General features: G+C 31.2%; 1 protein-coding gene across 9 annotated transcripts in view; it reads left to right on the top strand.

Moving 5' to 3' along the window:
* The window catches only part of OXR1 (oxidation resistance 1), a 431,786-nt gene that overhangs the window by 403,170 nt on the left and 8,663 nt on the right, over positions 1-19,953 (top strand). For 5 of the 9 annotated variants that reach the window (XM_079105185.1, XM_079105190.1, XM_079105189.1 and 2 more), the window contains 3 exons: positions 15,781-15,861; positions 17,675-17,800; positions 18,538-18,690. In XM_079105185.1, the coding sequence (XP_078961311.1) occupies positions 15,781-15,861; positions 17,675-17,800; positions 18,538-18,690 (360 nt within the window). Of the gene's footprint in view, positions 1-3,013; positions 3,620-15,780; positions 15,862-17,674; positions 17,801-18,537; positions 18,691-19,953 lie in introns of those variants that run through there. The other 4 variants (XM_079105187.1, XM_079105188.1, XM_079105192.1 and 1 more) reach the window with 3 other exon arrangements.

The following is a 19,953-nucleotide window of genomic DNA, read 5'->3' on the forward strand; positions in this document are numbered from 1 at the left end:
TTAAATATACAGTATATTTAAATAAATATACTGTAAGTTTTGGGTTTTTTTGTTTTGTTTTTTTCTCCGTGCTGGGGATTGAACCCAGGGCCTTGTGCTTGCGAGGCAGGCACTCTACCAACTGAGCAATATCCCCAGCCCTGTACTTAAGTTTTTATAGGTGTTCCACAGCTAGAATAATGGAACAAAGTTGGTTAAAAAACATGCTTTCTCATCAATTACAACCATGCACAGCCCTCTTACAAAGCAAAAATCCTCCATCTTATTGTGTATTCAGAGATACTACAAAGAATGGGGAAAAGAAGCATACCATGCTATAAGTCATTGTTCTTTGACCTTTATCTTCTTTGACATTGTGCATCAAATGCCCATTAAAATTTAATGTGCTTGACAGGTCCCTGAGAGTCCAGTGGTATAGTCTAAAATAACAACCACAATAAATCTGAATTATCTTTGAGGTTTGTCTTATGATTCATGTAAAACTTTGCATTGACTTCATACTTTGTGTTGTATTATGAAAAATAAAACTCTTAAGCTTCTAATGAAGTAGAAATGATGCTACAGTAAGATAAATGTTTTATCCTATTGGCAGGTACTGGTACATTACTGTATCCCTGAACTATATACCACCATTCACTTTAAGTACCAAGTTCAAGAGGCTCTGTTCTTGAATTCTCTGAAAGTCTTAGGTTTCAAAGTGTCACATAATTTGGGTATACCATCTTGCTGTTTGAGTACATAGAACTCAAAGATGGAGCTTTTTAAGCTAAAATTGCTAGTTTACATCCGTTTGGTGACTTCTTACTCTTTTTGGAATAAGATCTGGACCCAAAAAAAGTCTTGAAAAATTCTTTATTATAAAATTAATTTTAGTTCGTTTTTCTCATATTCCAAACTTACTAATTAAAACATCAGATCCTCCTAATATGATAAATAAAAAGAGCTAAGAACCTGACTTTTTTGAATCAGCTTTAATTGATTTATTTAGAAATTCAGTTCTTTGGCTTAAGGTTTTTGATTTTTTTAAATTAGTCTATTAAAATTTTATGTCAATAGGTTACATAACATTAATTAGTGTTTTTCATTTTTAAAATGATCAGTATGAACCGGATGCGGTGATGTACCCCTGTAATTTCAGCAGCTCATGAGGCTGAGACAAGAGGACAGTGAGCTCAAAGCCAGCCTCAGCAACTTAGCGAGGCCCTAAAGCAATTTAGTAAGACCCTATCTAAATTAAATATAAAAAAGGCCTGGGGATGTGACTCAGTGGTTAATTGCCCCTAAATTCCTTGCCTGCTACAAAAAAAAACAAAACAAAACAAACAAACAAACAAACAAAAAAAAAAACCCAAAACAAAGCAAAACAAAAACAAAAAAACAGTATTAAAAGGAAATTGTTTTGGTATGTTCCCCACCTCTCACCCTTACCAAAGTATTGATAAAACAGTATTCCATTTACATGTTAGTTTCTGAGACAACTTGTAATATTTTTGGAGTTTGGCATTGTTTTCTAAGTCATTTAATGTAAACATGTACTGCTTATTACATGAACCTCTATGCCAGTATTCTAAATATTTTAGAATCTGCCTCTGTTTAGCTAGTTTTTAAAATCATTAATGTAATCTTCACAGTTTTATTTTCATTTCCAGTGTTCTCTTTTAATTTTATAAATACAAAATATTTAAACTAATCTTAGTATTTAAGCCATAAAATTCATCATATTGTATCATTAGCGGATTTTTTTTTTTAAACTTGTGCATGGTGGTTGTCTTATGGCCCCAGATCTGCTTGCATAGCTGCTGTTAAGTAAAGGTATTGCCACAGTCATAGTGTTTCTCAGAAAATACCTCAACAGAGGTATTGCTTCAGCTTCTAGGAAGGATGATATCAAAAGACTTCAATAGTTTGGTTATTATTTTATTTACTAAATGTTCAGGTAGGAATTATTCATTTTAATAAATGATTTTTTGTCATTATTAAAATATAAGTAATAACAAAATTAAGTCAATATATCAAGCAAACAACAAATAATAAACTCTCCTGATCTCAGTCTGGCCAGAAAATCCACCTAGAATGATTTTGTCAAAAAATGAAGGAAACCTTTATGTCTAAATTCACTATAAAGAGATTACATTTTTTTCAGATATGGATGTTGAATTAGTTAACCAACAGAATATGCTATGCTTGATATTTTTTGCCTGTTTTGTTTTTAATATCATACTTTTTGGAATGTATTTAGTATTTTTCATTTTAGAAAAATCTGACTAGAAGTTACGACATGTTTTAAAAATGCTTCCCCCCTCCGCATTATATAATATTGCTGATGGTTGTATAGGGGGAATTTGTGATGAGAACATGGGATGTGATCAGTATGCACTGTAAGTTTGAGGGCACTCTGTGTGAAGCTGATGATGGTGTACTGATGAGGGACTGTGGGAGAGTCTTAGAATCCATATGTTGGGACTGATTGATAGGAATGAAGGGATGGCTAGTATGAGGGAAGGGAGAGTATTCACTGTAGAGTATGTTGTGTCCCATGTACGCTGGACTGAAGTATGGGCATTATTGTGGGTGTTCAAAAGTGATGTTAAGACATGATGCTTATGTAAACATAAGGTAATACAGGAGGAGCAGGTTTACCTTAAAATGGAAAAATATATTCAGATATAAAATTACAGTGTTGATATTGTAGTTCAAATTGAGCTTGACAATTTTAGTTAATGGGTAGTTTAAATGTATTTATAGTTTAATCTTTTAAAAGTTCAATTATAGGGCTGGGATTGTGGCTTAGTGGTAGAGTGCATGCCTAGCATGTGTAAAGCACTGGGTTCGATTCTTAGCACTAAATAAATAAATAATAAAGTTATTATAAAAAATAAATAAAACTAAATAAATAATAAAGTTATTATAAAAAATCTACTTAAAAAAGTTCAATTAATATGCAGCATACTATTTATTGAAGTATAGTTTATGTAGGCATATTGTATAGAAATAGCTTCAATAAAAAAGGTTTTAGGAAATGAAGTTTAAAGTGAACATCTTGTTTTTTAAAAAATCACATAAAAGATGAACTTTTATAGAATTCTTAGCTGTAAATAGAGAACAGAATTTTTTACTGTATGAGCAAATAACAGAATGTTGATAGAAATAATTTGTGTAATTTGGGAGGGAATCTGGAAATTGTGCTTAATACATTACTGTAACAGAGAAACTTTTAGTATATTTGTTAGTGTACTGGTGTTTGGAAATATATGCGCTGTGTCTTTAAAGTTTTGAGCCCTTTCTTTGTACATTTGGGTACAGTGCAACCAAACTTAAGCATGGGAAACCCTCTTATCCCTCCCCAGCTTTACAGTCTCCACTCAGGACTATCTTTGCAATGGATACTACTTAGTGATTAGCTCTCTGTCTTGTCAATCAAATCTTTGTCTCTAGCATACTGTTTTGTCACTGTAGTAAGGCTCTGGTGCTGGAAATTTATCTTTGAGGAAGAATGCTTTTGAAAGCAGTTCTTACGTGATTTGATGTAACTTAAATTTGCTCTGGGAAGGAAATGTCTCGTCTCTGGTATGGAAAAAAAGTGAGAAGACATCAACCAGTTAATCATAAATACACTCTGGTAAATCTTAATTATTTCAGTCTATATATACTATCTTTTTCTGATGACATTATCTAAATTTATGCAATTTCTGAAAGTATACAGTGAATATTTATTGAATACAAACTTGTATGATTGCAGAAAATAACTTGTTTCTAAATATTTCAAAAAATAAAATTAATAATGGACTATAATCTTATTTTGTAAAGGAGTTTTGATTTTCTTATTCTCACCAAGAAGAAAGATATCAAATCTTAATTGCTGCCTTAATGCTTTTATTTAAATTTAACTTTGAAGGGAAATATTCATATTTTTTCCTTGCTTAAAAATAGAGTAGAACAGAATAATTTTTTTTCTTTTACTAGATCCCAAACTAGATTGTTATAATGTTTGTTTAAGTAATCTGAGAAAATGCTTTTGAAAAGCTATTCAAAAAGTTTTGGGGCAGTGTTATCTAGTACCAAAACTTTATAAAAAACATTCTAGTAAAGGAAAACTTAAGTCAACCGTACTATTTTGAGAATTCTAGTTGTTATTTAGTGTAAATGTCTACTATTTGTTATAAAATGTTTTGCCAATTAATTCTTTTTGTGGTAGTTTGGGATTATACTTTTCCTGGTGAATGTTGATTTTTAGCTATAAGATGAGTTAAATTAGGACAGATATATATTTAAGACCAGGGGTGACTTTGAAAAATGCCCCAAAGCATCTTCCCTCTCTTAAATGTTAAGCATATCAAAATACAAAATGATCTCAATTAGTGTTATTTTTAGTTATAATTTCAAGTTTATATCAGCCCAGAGAGTTTTAGGCACCTGAAATGGTTGAATTTACATTTGTGATCAGATTTTTCAGATTAGCTAGTTAACATTTTTAAAACCAGGAACAATGAAGCTATTCATATATTTTTGATTAATAGATTGAGTAAACATTATTAATTTGTTATAAATACAGAAAAATAAATTATAGATATTTTAATTTCAAAGTTCAAGATAATGTGTATCATAAACTTAAATTCACCAATTCCTATTTATTCTTATAGGAGGCTATTTTGTAATTTTGTCAGGTGTTTTACCATTTTTCTGAGCAATTATGCTCATCAGATCTTCCTATACATACAGTAAATTCTGGTCAGAACTGATGTATATGGGTATATATTTTTTCATTTAACTTTCACAGTAACTTTGAAAGTACAGTAGTATTGCTTCCCATTTTAAAGATAATAAAACTAGGACACAGAGTGGTCACTGAACTGAGGTGTCCTAGGGTACAGAGACAGCTTGATCCTAGCACATATTTTTGCTTCACCAGGATACCTTCAAAAGTATTCTACAGTGATGTAGTGTATTGTATCCTGATGTGGAGACAAGCTCCATTCCTAGTTTTCTAGCTGTTTTTCCTTGCTTTATAAAGTGGATTTTCTATGGAGCTATAGGGCAGGGGAAAGACATAAAAAAAGTGGGTTGAAAAGGGGTGGTAGTTCTTTGTTTATAGATTGAGATTCCTTATGTAAGATTTTGCAGACGACAAGGGCTCTTCTGCACTAAAGTGATATAGAAATTGTTTCTTCTGGAGGAGTAGGCATACTTTAGAACAAATGAAATTTACATCAGGACTTGGTGTTTTGTAGCTTCTTAGGATTTTTCACATTTCACTCAACAGATTAGTAGTGGTATTTGTAGACTTTAGAGATAAACTATCTTAGAGAGCTAGTAATAAAATGACCATGTATTTCTTTTAATTTTGACAATTTTCTGAATGCTGATATAGATAGTGTAACAGTTGAACTTACAGTAACCTTGTATGTTAACCAAAAGATGGATTATTTCCATTTTATAAATTGTTCATAGACATTGTTTATTCTGATAAACAACTTAAACTTTAATCTTCAATTATTCATTTACTTGAAGTTGCTCATATATTTTATATACTCCTCTGCTACCCCTTGCCATTTTGGTGTCTTGTCAATAAGTTAAAATTTGCTTGGAAGTTATAAGTCCATTTTATAATAAGGATTTAGACTGATCAGTTTCAGGTCACAAATTATTAGATATCAACATTTTTATTGTCACTATGAAAAATTCACTAATTTTTTCAACAGATTTTTATTTGTTTTAGACACTCAAATCTAAAAAGACAGATTTTTAAAAATTTAGTCTTTCATGTATGAAAAGAGAAGAAAAGCTCCTGGTGATTTATTTATATCTGTGTAAGAATTCTCTCACATGTAGAATTGTAGGAAAATGTTAACCTTGATTTGAGATAATAATAATGATGATAAAAATAATTACTTCTTTTGATTCTGTATTGTTCTAGACAATATGAGTTATTTCTCACAACTCTGTAGAACTGTTTCACTTTATCATCTCCACTTTACAAATGAAGAAACAGGTATATAGCAATCATATAATTGTTAAGAGTCAGAGCTAGGTTCATGCTTTTAAAACCTTTGCCATACCCACTCTTAAAATCTTCAGTTTATAAGGAAAGGAGAATTTTTAAATCTCATGTACTTAATGTATCAAGATCTATTTTATATGTACCTTTTTATTCCTCATGAAATGCTTAAATGTGGATTTATTTCCATTTGAAAAACCAGAAATTAATTAAATGAGGTTGTTCCAATTCACAAAACTACAAAAAACTGAATCAAAATTAAGGTAGTGATAAAAACACAAAGCTATATTCTTCTATATTATGCTGCCTACCTGTAGTATACAATCACAGGAAATTAACAAGTATTTATATCTGCCTTATTGTAAGGAAAACATTTTTTCCTCTGTATCAGTTACAACTTAATAGAAAAGATCTACACATACGTTCAATATAGAATTTTGTTTTATATTTGCATCAACAGTCAAAAAGTATCAGATATACAAGTTATAAGGCATAATAATAAAATTAACATCTGTGAACATACTAACCAGCATAACTAGAACATTACTAATGCATCTTGCATCTGCCTGTGTGTTTTTTGTCTTATCTCATGTCTCCCCCTCAATTGATAATCATCTCTCCTGATTTTGTGTTTATCCTTTCCCTGACTTTTTAATAAAATTACCAGATTATACTTTTTTAGAGCAAATTTAGGATTATAGAAAATTAAAATGGAAAGTGTAGGAAGTTTCCATATATTGTCTTTCCCCCAAACACAATTGCCTCTATTATTCACGTGTGGCATAGGTGTAGTACATTTTTTACAATTTATGAACTAACATTAATACATTATTTTCACTCAGAGTCTGTAGCTAACATTGGGGTTCATTCTTTGGTGTTCTATATTCTGCAGGCTTGACAAATGCATAATGATATGTATCTACAGTTATAGAATCACAGAGTATATTTTCACTGCCATAAAAATTCCCTGTGTTGCACTTACTCTTCCCTCATTTGTCCCTTTTACCACCAGGTTACCTACTGGTATTTTTATTGTTTCTATAATTCTACCTTTTCATGAGTGTCACACAGTTGGAATTGTATAGTTTGTAGCCTGTTCGAATTGGCTTCTTTCAGTTAGCATTATGCACTTAAGATTCTTTTAGGTCTTCTTAGCCCTTCAATTCATCTTTTTATTGGTGAATAATATTCCATAGTATAAGCTATATCAGTTTATCTGTTCACCTAGTAAAGGACATCTTGCTTGTGCTTCTGTATTTTGGCACTAATGAAAAAAATCTGTTGCAAATTTTCATATATAGATTTTGTGTGAACATAATTTTGAACTCATTTAGGTAAATGCCAAGTAGCATAAATGCTGAATCTTATGGTAAGAATATAAGAATCTGACAAACTGTCTTCCTAAGTGTCTACACCATTTTCAGTGCTCTAACAAAGAATGGTGGTTCCCGTCAATGCTTTGAATTTTGCCCCTTCTCCCATACTGGTATTTCATTGTTTTAATGTGCATTTTTCCTTGGTGAAATTTGATAGTTCTTTCTGTCTATCTTCAGTGAGAGTTTTATTTGGATCTTTTGCCCATGATTTAATTGGGTGATTTGATTTCTTTTGAGTTTTAAGAATTCTTCATACATTTTGGATAATAGTCCTTAATCACATGCATATGTTGCAAAGATTTTTCTCCAAGTCTGTGACTTGTCTTTTCATTCATTTTAGTCTTTTACATGGCAGAAAGTTTTACACTTTTTAAATTTTGTATTTTTTTTTAGTTATACATAACAGTAGAATTTATTTTGACATATCATATGTACATGGAGTAAACTCCCCATTTTTGTGTTCATACATGATGTGAAGTTATGCTGGTCGTGTATTCATATAAGAACATATGAAAGTTATGTCTGATACATTCCACTATTTTTCCTATTCCATTCCTCCTTCCCTCCCCTTTCTTCCCCCCGACACACCTGCTCGTTGTGAGTTACTTTTAATGAAATCAATCTTATTAATTTTCATAATTGTACTTTTAGTGTTCCATCTAAAAATGTATCTTCAAAACATTGACATTTTTCATGTTATCTTCAAAGAATCGTGTAGTTTTGTGTTTTCCATTTGGGTATGAGATCCATTTTTAGTTGATTTTTATGAAAAAACATAAGGACTTTGTCTAGGTCAACTTTTTTTTACATGCTCTAGTTGCTGGTCCTTTCTACATTTACTTGTCTTTGCTTCGTTGTCAAAAATCATTGGATTGTATTTGTATGGATCTATTTCTGTGTGTTTGTTTCTATTATGTGGTTCTTTGGCCACTACCTTGATTACTGTAGCTTTATAATAAGCCTTGAAGTTGAGTAGTGACAGACCTCCAACTTCATTTTCTTTATGATTGACTTGGCTATTCTGGGTCTTTCTGTATACTTCTCATATAAACTTTGGCATTTTTTTGCCTATAGTCACAGAATAACTTGGTGATCTTTTAATTGGAATTCTGTTGAATCTGTAGATCAAGTTGGGAAGAGGTGATACCTTGATAATATTGATTCTTCTGTCTCTAAACCCATACTATCTTTCTATTCATTTAAATCTTGTTTTCTTCATCAGAATTTTTCATTTTTCTTCATGTAGATCTTCTGTGTATTTTTTAGATTTCTATCCAGCCATTCCATGTATTTGGTGCTAATAAAAAATGGTATTTTTAAGTTCAAATTCCAGTTTTTATTGCTGTTTTAGTTTCAAATTCTTGTTTCTTATTGGAAAGTAATTGACATTTACTTGTACCCTGTAAACTCCTATGATCATTTAATTGCAGTAGTGTTTTGGTTGATTTGGGTGGTTTTCTAATTTGACAGTCATGTCATCTGCTAACAAAGACAGTTTTATTCCTTCCTCCCTATTGCTATACCTTTTATTTCCTTTCCTGACTTAATTATATGAACTTCCTGTTTGATGTTGAATTGAAATGGTGAGGGGGGCTATCCTTGCCTTGCTCCCAATTTAGTTGGAAAGATTCTTGTTTCTCACCATTGTTTGTGATGTTTTCTGTAGGATTTTTTTGGTGGGGTACACATTTTTATCAAGTTGGGGGAATTCCCCTTTATTCCTAGGTTGTTGAGTATTATCATAAATGAGAATTGGATTTCTTTTCTTCATCTGTTGATATGATCACATGATTTTCTTCCTTCGCCTATTGATGTACATCAATTGACTTTTAAATATTGAACCAGCCTTGTATATCTTGAATAAATCCCAACTGGTCGTTATATAATTCATTTTACACACAGCTTTATTTGATTTGCTAATATTTGATTGAGGGTTTGAACATGTATTTTCATGACAGATGATGGTCTGTAGTTTTTCTTTCTTGTAATGTCTTTATTTGTTTTTTTATTAGGATAATGCTGGCCTCACAGAATGAGTTAGTAAGTATTTCCTCTGCTTTTATTTTCTACAAGAGATTGTGGAGAATTAGTATAATTTCTTCCTTAAATGTTTGGTAGTTATTTAGCAGTGAATCCATCTGGTCCTTGTACTTTCTAATTTGTAAGGTTATTAAGTACTGATTCAATTTATTCAGTAGAGACAGGCCTAATTAGATGATCTGTTTCTTCTTATGTGACTTTTGATGGTTTCTGTTTTTCAGGGAATTGGTCTTCCATTCTTTTCTCCCTTCTCTACTTTTAATTGAACATTTTACATGATGCCATAGTTGTTTATTAGCATATCCATTACACTTAGTTTTTTTAAACTTTTCTTAGTGGTTGCCATAGTGTTTTCAATGCATGTTTTTTTTTTTTTATATAGTTTAAGGTAGTATTTTCCTCTCCACAATTTTCAATATAGAAAATAATTTTCAATTTCAAAAATCATTTATTCTAATATTTCTTATTTAATATATCTGCTTTCCTAAGGACATGCTGTGCCACATCACATACATCAAGTTTTCTCCTTTCCCCACCCAGTGAGGAGGGCATTGTATTGAGGTATTTTTGGTTTTGTTTTTGTTCTTTTTTTAAAAAAAAAGATTTGTGTGAGCTTGTATTTCTATACTTTCATTGAAATTTTGTTTCTTAAAAAGTCTTAAGTTAATGAATATCTTTATCTTGCTTACTGAACAATAATGAAAAAAAAAAAAAAGAATCTTTGATGTCCTTAATGCCATTCATCTTTTTTCCAGTTGCATGATTTTGTGGTCTGTATTCCTTCTCTTCTTTTATCACATCACAAATTAGACTTTATTATTTTATTCAGACAATGTTTACTCATATACACACACACACACACACACACACACACACACACACACACACACACACTTACCATTTTAGTTGTTTTCCATACAAGAAGTAGAACATTCTCTTGGGATTATTTTTCTTCTTCCTGATATATATTCTTACAAATTTCTTCTGCGAAGGTTTGTTCATGATTAACACACTTAGTTTGTCTGTATTTGAAAATGCAGCCTGCCCTTCATATCCTTGAGTTCTACGTCTGCAGATTCAACCAACCATGGATTGAAATTAGAAAAATTAAAATGTGCATCTATACTGAACACATATGGACTTTTTCTTGTCATTATTTCCAGACAATAGAGTATAACAACTATTTACATAGCATGTACATTGTATTAAGTATTCTAAATAATCTAGAGGTGATTTAAAGTACATGGAAGAATGTGCATAGTTTATGTGCAAATACTTTTTATACCACTTTGTATACGAGATTTGAACAGCTGAAGATTTGGGTGTCTGTGTAATGTCTTAGACTCAAATCTTCACAGATAGTGAGGGATGACTGTATCTTTATCTCTCATCTTGGAAAATATTTTTGCTTATAGAAACAATTCCAGGTTAACCATTATTTTCCACTATTGGGTATTGTGTGCTTTGTGATCTTTCACTGCAATAATCTCTCATCCTAAATTTATATTTGCTTAATTAAGAAGTCTGAGGGTCTGGATTTAGGAGAATGTCCTGAGATGATTTGCATTTTCTTCTGGAAAGTCGGCTTTCAAGTTAGTTGAGATATGTCAATTTTCTCACTGGTTACTTTTAAAGACTTTAAGTCTTACAAAGTTATATTTAGTGTGTTATGTTTTAATTTCTTATTTAGGGTACAGAATTGCTTCTTGAATCTGTCAATTCTTTTCTTTAGTCAGTTCTGGAAAATAACTCAGGTTATTATCTCTTCAAATGTTTTGTGTTTTCTGGGACCTGACTGTAACGGATTATATCTTAATTATTCTCAATATTCTAACCTCTGATGTTTTTCATCTCCTTGTTCTCAGTGACATATCATGAACAACTTCAGCTGTGTTTTCTCATTATTAAGTTATCTATTTGTTAGCTTTTTAACTTGTTAATATTTTCTTAAGAAATAACATTTATACTTAACTAGCAACGTTCTATACAGTATTTTGCAGATATACTTATTCATGTTTAATCATCTCTTCCTGCTTATTTTTGGAATTTCTTTTATTAAAGTTAAATTTTTTTTTTTTTTTTTTTTTAGTATTTCACACATAGTTTATGTCTGATAAATTATGTTGTTGGTTGAGTGTTTCCGTTTACTTATGTTGGGTTGTGCCTTAGGTTCTTTCATTATGATTTCATATATGCTTTATCTTAGTTTGTGTAATCTTGAGGACCTGAACTAATCATTTCCCTCCTGCAGAGGATTATTTGTTTCTGACAGACTGTAGTATATATGGGACCATTTAATCATCTTAGGGAGTCCCTCACTTATTATAAGAGATTCAGTTTAAAATCCAATCTTTATTGGATAAAGACTTACACTGTCATCATCACAATGCAGGTATATTGATAGTAGTCTTCAGGACGTGAATGTCTGTCTTTGGCATTCACAGCTGCTAGCTGTGTTTTTACTTTTTTTTTTTTTTTTTTAATGATGACACATAAGTAAATGTCTTAAAAATGTTTGTTGAAACCAAAAATAAAATTAGTGGTAGAAGAAACTTTGTCAGTGAAAAATGTCAGTAATTTAAAACCATATTTAATAAAGAACCTTATAATATTCTTTTATTTCTTTAATTTTTAAGTAATGAAAATATGTCTCAGAATCCTAGTAGCTCAACATATACAGAAGAATTAAATGATCAGAAGTAACCTAATGTTTACTTCAGAACTTTATTCTTGCTCTGCAGATTATACAGAACACTAAGGCATTCAACATTATGTAAATGATTGTTCTTTTCCCGTAATATGCTGTGGCATCAACACGATTATTCCTTTTTTTATGAGATTCACCTTTTGTACTTATTGTTGCCAAAAGTTAATATAACATAGTCTATTGTGATTAATTTAAGTCATAGTTTTCCTTTTGAGTAAAGAACAATGACTATATCTGCTTTCTGATGAAAATCTTTGAGTCATCTACAAATATAATTAGGAAGTGATTTAATGCAGAATTGCTAAATGCAGAGTTGTTCAAATGAAAACTTTACTGTTATATTCTAAATTCATTCTGTATTTTTTATTTCTCTCTCTCAATTCTATGTTCCAGTTATTTAACTTACAATTCTCCATTTGCTCCTTTTACACCTCTTTTATTGTAGTTCCATGAGTGTTATTTTGAAAGCAATAGTTTTAATTAGGCAGAATGAAGCAAAGGCTCAACAGTCTGGTTTATTTTGTAATAAAGACTTCTGTATGATGAAATGTAGTAGAACACAAGGTTATGTGACTTCAAGGATGTTGTTGTATGTCCTTTCAGTAAGCTGTAACAGCTCAGACTTACAGTTCCTCCTCCTTTAACATTTTTGAATACCAAAGTATTTATAAGACACATTTGTTTGACAGCATTTTTCTTTCCTACCACATCTCCTTTTACTAAAAAAGTAATAAAAATAGTACAGTCAGCAATATTTGCCTTACTTTCATTAGTTTTTATGGCAGTTGGAAGAAGGAGAAGTTTTGGCTTTGTGGGTAATCTCAGTAGGAACCACTGGAACATCCTGGAAGGAGGACTGAGTATTAGACCAAGGTGATATTTTTCTTTATGGCTAGAAGCTGACGACAACTTGGAATTTTATTAACTCTTTTTTTGTTGTTTGTCCATTTGTAATAGAGATGAGTGAATTTTATCCTATTTGTACATTGGTAATTTTGTGGAAAGAAGTGCTTCGGAATATACTTTCTATGTGTAAGGGTCTTTTGTCAAAGACTGAAAAGACTAGAGAGCAGCCCTTTTATTCTGCAGAGTGGAGTCATGGGACTTAGTCACTTTATTACTCAAGAAATGTTTTAAGCCGGACATTGAATATATGAATATGCTTTTAAGTGAAGATCTTGGTTTCCTCAGCTATGTAGCCCTAATAATTATGAGTATAGTTTGGGGTGTTCTATAGAAATGTTTCTACTTTCTATTAGATTCCATCTTTTTGGCAAAGTAATAAATTCTAATATAGAGTATGATGATCTACCAAGGGTATAAAAATTAATATAAGACTAAAATCAAATTCCACTATACATACTAGAAATTACATCTTTTATCCTTTTTTTTTTTTTTTGAGAGGAGGAAGTATATTTTTGCATACAATTTCAAATTCTTTTATCTACTAATTTAAAGACTTACTTTTTGGATAGTTTTCTGTATTTTTACTTATCAGGACATGAGTATTATTAAAGAAACTGAATTTGGAAGTCTTATGAAGGAATACAGTTTTTAAAAATATCAGTGAGAAAAGGCAGATTGTGATTAAAGAAACCATGGTTTTACCACATTATAAGCTTAGACTTAAAATGGCAGTTATTGTTCTCTTATTAATAACTCCTATTTTCAGAGATGCTGATACAATTAAATTATAATTGATCCATTTTGTGTGCATAAATCAATTTATTTTCCTTTCAGGAATTTTTTTTTTTTTTTTTCTGAGTGCTGGGGATCGAACCCAGGGCCGTGTGCTTACAAGGCAAGCACTCTACCAACTGAGCTATCTCCCCAGCCCAGGAAATATTTTTAATATGGTATATGAAATAGCTTTTTAAAAATAGTTATGAGAATAGAGTTAACTGGAGGGATAGAAGAAATGCAGAGAAGTACACAAGTCTCATGATTTGTGAATTCTTGTCTAGGAGACTCTTGGATTGAATGCCATGGAACTAAAAGACAGGATTGGCCATTAAATACTTTATAGAAACTTCTTTTCCTGGTCATAAAAAAGCAAGGCCATGTTTTTTCATTTTTTGTACCTCATTTTTCATTCATTTTTTATTGAAAATACTGTTGTTCCAATTGAAAAGTCTTTATTAATTTTATAACTTAAAATTGATTTCAGAAGTCAAAGTATACAAAATAGTTGAGATCTCAGACTGAAAATATTTTAATGCCAAAAACAAATAAGGAAGCTCTTCAACTACTCCTAGTACTTAGGGTAATAGGTGAAAAGTGATCAATTAAAAATAGTGTTAATCCAAATAACTGCTAGTTCTTATTAGAAAGTACTGGGCACTGTATTCATTCCTGTATATGCATTTCCTTATTTCGTTTACATAAAATTCCTATTTGTTAGGTGAAACTCCTATTTGGTTCATACTTTTTCCTTTATTTGATAAAGTAGAAGACTAATCCTGAGTCTATCTGACTCCCCTCCCCAAAAGTGGAAAGTATAATCACTTCGAGTTGCCTTTTAAGTAAGAAGTCAGCCACCATATTGCATGCATTGTTACTTAGCAAAAGTTAATATTAACAATGACCAGAATGGGATCTGTCCAGTTTCTTTTTCTTTTCTCATGTCTTTTATAGCTTTTGACAAGCTTTTCATAGAGTTTATCTTGATGTTTACTGGCAGCCAATTCATTTCAGTCAGACGAAGAGCCCTTAAAAACAAGTTAGAAGTCCAAACTCTTAATTTGTTTAATTGCATTTTGTGGCCACACCCTGTACACATACTCAGTTCTGATTGATTAGAAGAGGAAGTGTCATAGCTCTGGAGAATCAGGACATATTTATCTTACCCCTGTAGTTCACTGTATTATGGTAGCAGTTTGTGTAGTTATGTCATTATCTGACAAAGCTGAATCTGTTTTGTCAACCTGATGAAACTTGTGTATTTTGTGGGTTTTCTGTAATTGTTTATCTGTCCTATATGGTTTTCAGATTTAGCACTAAGCCAAAGAGTGGTCTAGGTAATTAAAAAAGACATAGAATTTCCCTTTGGAAGTTAAAATGTAGAAAGTTGTTAAAAACTTTAGTAACAAATAATTATTAGAATCAATGGATAAAAGGAAAGGCAACAACTTGAAAGAAGGTATTGTTGATTAGACATCCTTTGAAAATTTAATTTTTTCTTGAGCTTTTTCTTTCTATTGCCTTAGGTTTTAAAATGTATTTCACATATTTTTCTCGCCTTTCTCTCCTTTTTTTCTGATATAGATGGATATTATTGTCACATGTACCTAGAAAAATTCTTTCTTCATGGCCATTAGGATATAATATTTCAACTCAAATGATTTGAGGGTACACTTTACACTTCCTTGTGAATTTCAAGACTACTAATGTTAGCCAAGTGTGTTACATTTTACATAGTGTTTCCTGTATAAAACCTATTCAGTTAAGTAGTTTGATGTAGAGGTAAAACTCACTCATGTGTATTTTTACTTTAGTTTGATATGTAAATCTCCTGGATTTTCAGCATGGAGTTGGGAAAGAAATCTTGATTACAGTTCTCTTTCTCCATTTAAGTTTCTCTTTTCTTTTCTTTACTTTTTTTTTTTTTCAAAGATTTTTCTCAACTGTCAGTGGAATTATTGTCTTCCTGTCTCCATATTCAGGTAGTGTCAGTGGCTGAGTATCACCGCAGGATCGATGCTCTAAATACTGAAGAACTGCGCACACTCTGCAGACGTCTCCAGGTGCCCCCTTCAGTAGTTTAAATCCCTCTGGAGATTGAATACTACCTGTTTTTAGTGTCTTTTGTCAGAACAAATATCACATTTGAAGGGTTTGTTTTGACTGGATCACTAAAATAGCCCACCAGAAAATTCCTTTTGTATTAAAGAATACTGTATTGCCTTGAAGAGCAATAGGATTAACTTTTCTGTTATCTTTTCATTTGAAAAGTATTCAGAATTTTCTGTCATGTTAGAACTTTCCTTAATACTCTGTTTCTGTGAGCAATGAGTTTTCATTTAGTTTTAACATTAGAAAAATGTCTTTGGTTTTGTGATTAAATCCTTACTAACCAAAAATCTGAAAGATGTGAGAATGGGAAAAATTTTAAATGTTAATTGAGAGCAAGGCTTAAATATTTTCTCTTCTTTAAGGCTATTTCAGTTGTATCAGTTTCACATCAAATATCTTAATGGAACAATTGGTTTTGTTCTTGGTGAATTCATTCCTGGTTAGTTTTAGAAATACTTTGGAATAGTATAGGGTAGTCACTAGAAGTAGATATATTATTTAAAATTCTGTGAAATAATCTTTGTAATTGTTTTTAAGAAACAAAAAGATACAATTGAAAACTCATTTTTAGTTTTGTTCTTATTAGTTGTGTGTTTCCTTCTTTTTAATAAGATGCTTTCATATAATTCATGGCTTTGCTGGACCTGCTGAATTGTTTTCTTTTCTTTTAATGCTTTCTAATGCTGCCTTGAATTTATTTTTGTCTTCTTTTTTAAACCTTTCACATCATTAAAATAAGGGTAAAACATGATGATGTGAAAGCATTAATATGTAGCTTCTCATTAAAAGTAATATGGTTAGAGAATATGTATTGGTTGAAAATATATTCTGTTCAGGTTTGGTAAAAGATACATTAAAGAAATAAAATCATTTATCAAGATTTTATTCTCACATAGAATCAGCTGCTGAGCTTTGCTGCATTTTAGTTATCTGCTCCAATAGAATTATATGTATTTTCCAATTTTAAAGTTATTATCAATAACAGTTATACTTCATGTTTTATTTTCTAAGGTCATTGTGTTTTATACATTTAAATAAAGTTAATATAAAAAGTAAGTGCCAACAGAAAGGATATGTAATACTAAGCTTTTCAAAATTATCACTTTTATCACTTTAAGAATACCAGTTGCATCATTTCCATCAAGCAAAAGCATCAAGTTGATCTAATATTCAGAAAGATTTACAAATAAATTAATTTTTAACTTTATTATTTGGTTCAAGTAGAAAAAAATATTCAATGTTTAAAAAGCTAAAAAAAAATATGGCATTAAAAAATGGTTTCTTTTTCAGTGCGGAAAATAAATACACATGCCAATGAAAAGAAAGTTACTCTTTTAAATTATTATTCCTTACTTTAAAGTTTTGATACCCAGAAGTTTTTTTATGTTTCACATGAAAAAAATTATATTATATATTTTAAATAGCATTTAATTAAAAGCAAGCTAGCTGGTTCACTTTTGCACTTGAAGGGCTAAAGTTTGCGTGCAACTCTCTCCTATTACACAGAAATATGGGCACTTATCATTGATTACCATTTCTTCCTCATGTGATAAATGAAAAATAGAAGGTTTTTTGTTTAAAAATCTTTTTCTGCATTGGATATATCACCAATAGTAGAGGGGTCATCTTTTGCCTTATAAAATCTTAAATTAGAACTTTAGCCACCTATTCTGAGATATGAAGTTCTATTTATCTCAAAAGGCTTGAAATGTTAAAAAGCATGTCACAATTTTATATTAATGTACTGCTGCTGTTTACTTTTAGATTACTACAAGGGAAGACATAAATTCAAAGCAGGTCACTCCAGTGAAAGCAGACCTGGAGTCTGAATCTTTTCGACCAAATCTAAGTGATCCCAGTGAACTCTTACTGCCAGATCAAATTGAAAAGGTATGATGTGTCCACATATGTACATTCCTTGAGATATGCCTGTGAGAGTAAAACAGTCTCTATTTAGTTGTTTCTGCAGTAGTAGGGTGATTGCTACTACTGTTCCTTTTCCATGAAGAGAAAGTAAGCATAATACAGCAGCTAGTGTTAATGGAAGGTAATAGTAGATTTATATAAGCAGGCACTAGAATAAATAACAATAGCAATTTAGTTGAAACACCAGTGTACCCAGTATTTGGTTTATTATTATGTTGTTTTATGCTTTATATGAATGATCTCATGCACTTATTACAAACACTGAAAGAATTGGATGCTGCTGTTGTATAATCTTTTATAAGTAAAGAAATTGTTGGCACAGTTGTTCAAGGTCACAGCTGTAAAGTATTGAAGTTTAATTTCTAACTGTTAGTCTGGCTTCTATGAGAGTTGTTTGAATAATTAAATTGACAGTTCATCCATTGTTTATGTTAAGTCAATCCAGAGGACATAAACAACAAATAATTCTAATCTGTCTGATTCATCATGGTTCTTTATTTTCCTAATGCATAATTAAATTTACATGCTGAGAAATGTGTAATTGCTTTTCAAACATCTCAGGATCTTTGAAAATGATAACAATTTCTTTTTCTTTCTTTGTAGCCTACATTTTATGATAATGATTAAATTCCAATTGCTATTAGTATCCTGAATATTGACAATAAGCTATCAAGTAAATGTTGACATTTTGTTTTTCTAAGCTTACAAAGCATCTTCCACCCAGAACAATTGGCTATCCATGGACTCTTGTTTATGGTACTGGGAAGCATGGCACAAGCTTGAAGACTCTTTATCGAACAATGACAGGTTTAGATACCCCAGTACTGATGGTGATTAAGGACAGCGATGGACAGGTATGTAAAACTAACTGTAACACCTTATCCTTTATGTGATTACAGAGATTATAGTAACAATAGCTTTTATAAAAATTCTTGGTACATTTTATTGAGTACCTGATAATCATCAGGGTTTTTTTGTTTGTTATATTTTGGGATGGGTACTGGAGATTGAACCCAGAGATGCTTTATACCAGTGAGCTGTATCTCCACGGCCTTTATTTTTATTTTGAGACAGAGTCTTGCTCAGTCACTTAGATCCTCCCTACATTGCTGAGACTGGCCTCAAACTTGTAATCCTCCTGCTTCAACCTTCCAAGTCACTGGGATTACAGGCATGTACCACCACACACAGTTAGTTATCAGATACTTTGAACATGCATGGCAATACCAAATATTATATAAGATATATATGAGTGTGAACAATTAAGAGTTTTTGTTTTCAAAGAGTTTGAAATGTGGTAGAAGAGAACATTTAATTATACCAGTATCACTAATGCCAGCAAAATATACTAAGTATAATCAGAGCCCAGGAAAGGTGGAAGGTGTTTACAGTAAGAGTTGTTCAGACTTGGGACGGAGCTAAGAATTAGATTCCTGCAAAGATATGAACTGACAAAGACTTGAAGCAAGGGTAAAATTTTAAGAGTTTAGGGTAATTGTGTGAGAGTAATAGTAAAAACAAAATCACAGATTAAAGAGAGAAACATTGGGTTTATTCCTGACATAGTAAGTTCAGGCTAGTTACCAGCATTGGAAAATAATGAGAAGGTGAAATGGCAATATTAATTAAAACAGAGCACTAGTACTACTAATACCTTTCCTACATTTATTATCCAGTTACTTGACTGATCATTTTATATACATTGTTATTTAATCATCAAAGCCCTATGAGATTAATATTGTTATCCCTTTTCTAAAGTTAGCTTGCCTAAGGTTGTATACCCATGAAAAGTTACTTGTACCCTTGAAAATAAATGAATTGCTGCTACATGTCATAGTTGTACATATAATATTAAATTAAAAATCATACTTAGTAAAGAGTAACTTCATGCCAGGTGCAGAGGTTCATGCATGCAATACCAGTGACTTGGTATGCTGAGGCATGAGGATTGCTAGCCTGGGCAACTTAGGACCCCCATCTCAAAACAAAAAGGGGAGGGAGGGCTAGTAATGTGGTTTATTTGGTGATGCATCCCTGGGTTCAATATCTAGTAACACACACACATACACACACACACACACCACACACACAGTAACTTCTTTATGATTCCATTTGAT

This window comes from Sciurus vulgaris, assembly GCF_902686455.1.
Source record: "Sciurus vulgaris genome assembly, chromosome: 1".
NCBI classification, from domain to species: domain Eukaryota; kingdom Metazoa; phylum Chordata; class Mammalia; order Rodentia; family Sciuridae; genus Sciurus; species Sciurus vulgaris.